Genomic DNA, 2942 nt, shown 5'->3' with positions numbered 1-2942 from the left:
TCAAATGCATTATGCTATGTAGTTCCACACCATTGCATCTCTAATATTGTATTTTATATTCAAGTGCTGCATTTGAATTTGTCGTATTCAACTTCATTTACTTGGTCGAAAATTTTTGTTAGTTTGGACGACATAATTTATACCATTACATTAAAGAAAAAAAAAAGGAAAGAAAAGAAGAGGAAAGTAGTAATCTGCACTGGACCTTCAGGATTGCTCGATTTCTATAGCATTCGAATAGTGTCTGACTTAATACAGGAAACAACATCATACTTGCACATTCTGAAGAATCAAAATTCACAAACTTTACTCAATGGCGTTTAACAAGACCTAAGATAACAAAGAAAATATCCACCTGAAACTCATTGCAGGTATCATACACAAAATTGACCCTCCAGTAAAATCAATGACACGTGTACCATTTGAATAGATTGATTATAAGTTGTCAATTCGATTTCCTTGAAAAGTCGAGAGGAGAGAAAATTCGAAGAGTCTACTTCTAGCCATAAAACTACACGAGTTTTTAGTGTAACCTAGTAGAATGAACCTGACACCCTTTGAAAATGCTGAAAAGGTAGGAAGTACAAATCATAATAACTTGTACATGCAACCAACCACTTGCACTTGCAGGCTCAATCTTGGTGCTAGCATTTTGAGCACTTAACGATATTCAAGCAGCCTATCAGCAGCTATATTGCTCGGATTTTCCGAAAATGCGGGTGGGGCGTGTTGGATCCTCCAACGGTAATGCATTTTTGGAAGATCCGACACGGGTGCTGCAGCTGTTTCGGAAAGTCCGCACAACAGAGAATTCAGCAGCACTGGCATAAAGGACTAAACTGGATGCTCCAAACTCGTTGGCTTCAGCTTGAAGATTGTATGCAAACACACATATATTAAAACAATTCTAAAAAACGTACATACTTATGTTAGACTGACAGCTATATCTGGCAAAGGAACTATAGATGTAGTGATACTCCACAGATATTGCTTAAGATTCTTGATTCGCCTCTGCGTATATTCATCAGTGAGCAGCAGTCAAATAGCTTCGAGATGTAACCAACAGGCACCGGACCCTTTTAGGAAAAGCATATGAAAAGAAAAATCCAGATAGCTGACCTTCCAAAATTCTCAGAAGCCATTAATAGCAAAATGGAATGATTTCATAAACCTTTAATATATACAAAAGGATAAAGATAAACTTGATCATTGCGTTTAACTATGCCAGAGCATTGATTTGCTTCGCAAATATATGACACATTTCCTCATTGCTAAGATGTTGTAATTTCGGGTGCATTCCCTCGATGACCAGGCTGAGCAGCTGAAAAGGCATACTTAGGACAAAGTCAAAAGAAGCCAAGAGATCCAAAATTGTTCTCCAGCCCCTCGGATCTAGTTTTATTTCAGATTTCAGAGGCAGTCTATGCTGCTGAGCCCACCGCGCATTTTCATGAGACATGAAAATCAGTCTGCCATTAGTAGGCATACTTTATGATTGCTCATGGATTGCATATCATATTCGTGTATATTTGTAAAGCTGCCAAAATAGGATGCTCCTATGAACTCATCCCGAGCAAAACCAAGGGCGTGAGGCTGTCCCAAGCATCACACTAATGCCAGTTTGTGATGTCTGCTTTAATCCCAACTCATCTATGCTCTGTCTTGCTCTTTTTCAGAAACAGAGACATCCGCTCAATGTAATCGGGACCTGCACAGTGCCCTTCCAACAACCATTGCAGAGCCTCAGCTGCTGCATCTTTTTCAGCTTGTTTTTTGTTGTTGCAAGGCTGTCCCATTATCTGCATCCCATTGAACTCTACAGTTGCTTGAAACTGATTGTTATTAAGTTGCCTTGTCTTGTAGGTTGGTGTTGCATACCCTGCTCGATTCAGCAACGTCTGTAGCTGAGACTTAGAATTTTCACCCCCGGGACCACTTTCTGTCCTTGACATCGGAGCTGGTGGAGCTGCTGCAGCACATGGCTTGGAAGTTACTAAAACCTGACGACTAAAAACAAATCTGCCACCGCATTGATCCTCTGAGATAAGCAACCGTATTGCTGACAGAAGTTCATGATAACTATGTACATCCATCCTAGGATTCAGGAGCTGTACATGCCAATTGTCAACTTCAATTAACAATTATTTCAAAAAATGTTAAAGTAACAAAATCTGCACTTCTACAGACTTGAGAAGGCACAAATCACAATAGCATTGCATCTATTGTGCACCAATCCATTAGCAAAGACAAACAGAGATAGTAAACAATGACTTACTTTAGTATGAATTAACTCATCAAGCTCTCTTCTTAGACTTCTATACATTTCTGCTATAGTGGGGCTCATAAAGAACTCTAAGTATCCACCTAACATTTTCAAGTGACCGTCCTGTGAAATGAAGAAAATCATTCAAATCAACAAGAGAATATATATGTAAGTAGGTTAATTTAGAGTTGGAGTTACATCTGTACACAAAATTCTCCTTCAGGATCTTGGATCAAAGGAGGGCAAGATGGGAGCTCACCACTTCCCCTTCTGAGATGGTTCCTCCAAATAGAAGCAGCACTGAATCGGAGATAGCTGTGGAATCCCGCAGAAAGACAGAGTTTACTTTGATCTTTTCATTGAAAATCAGCCAGGGATATGGTATCCTGGAGTCCCGGGCATTAATGGAGTTCTTTGTATATAACAAGAAAGAGAGAATTAAATCAATGTGACTTGAATCAAAGAACACCAAATACGGGGTAGCATACTCACCGAGTGTAAAAGCACCTGACCATCTTCCATTGTTTTCAACGAAAATGACTTTTCATTATGCTGCAAAAGCATTAATATCAGTACCACCATCCGAAGCAGGGATACTTCAATGTTCACTACAGAGTGTGTTTTTTTTTTTGTTTGTGGGTGGGTGTGGGTGTGGGGGGGGGGGTGGGGGGAGGGGGGA

The 2942-nt window shown here is 39.9% G+C and overlaps 1 protein-coding gene across 3 annotated transcripts in view; it reads right to left on the bottom strand.

Annotated features, from left to right (window-relative positions):
• Positions 1–283: 283 nt before the first annotated feature.
• The window catches only part of LOC109208556 (DExH-box ATP-dependent RNA helicase DExH5, mitochondrial), a 31180-nt gene continuing 28521 nt past the window's right edge, over positions 284–2942 (bottom strand). For 2 of the 3 annotated variants that reach the window (XM_019371681.1, XM_019371682.1), the window contains exons 16-19: positions 2756–2815; positions 2523–2675; positions 2276–2386; positions 284–2108 (exon numbers count right to left, since the gene is read on the bottom strand). In XM_019371681.1, coding sequence (XP_019227226.1) covers positions 1647–2108; positions 2276–2386; positions 2523–2675; positions 2756–2815 — 786 coding nt within the window. In that variant the 3' untranslated portion in view covers positions 284–1646. Of the gene's footprint in view, positions 2109–2275; positions 2387–2461; positions 2676–2755; positions 2816–2942 lie in introns of those variants that run through there. The other variant, XM_019371683.1, reaches the window with a different exon arrangement.

The sequence above is a fragment of the Nicotiana attenuata genome, unplaced genomic scaffold (assembly GCF_001879085.1).
Source record: "Nicotiana attenuata strain UT unplaced genomic scaffold, NIATTr2, whole genome shotgun sequence".
Taxonomy (NCBI): Eukaryota; Viridiplantae; Streptophyta; class Magnoliopsida; order Solanales; family Solanaceae; genus Nicotiana; species Nicotiana attenuata.
This window is presented reverse-complemented; position numbering and strand designations above follow the sequence as displayed.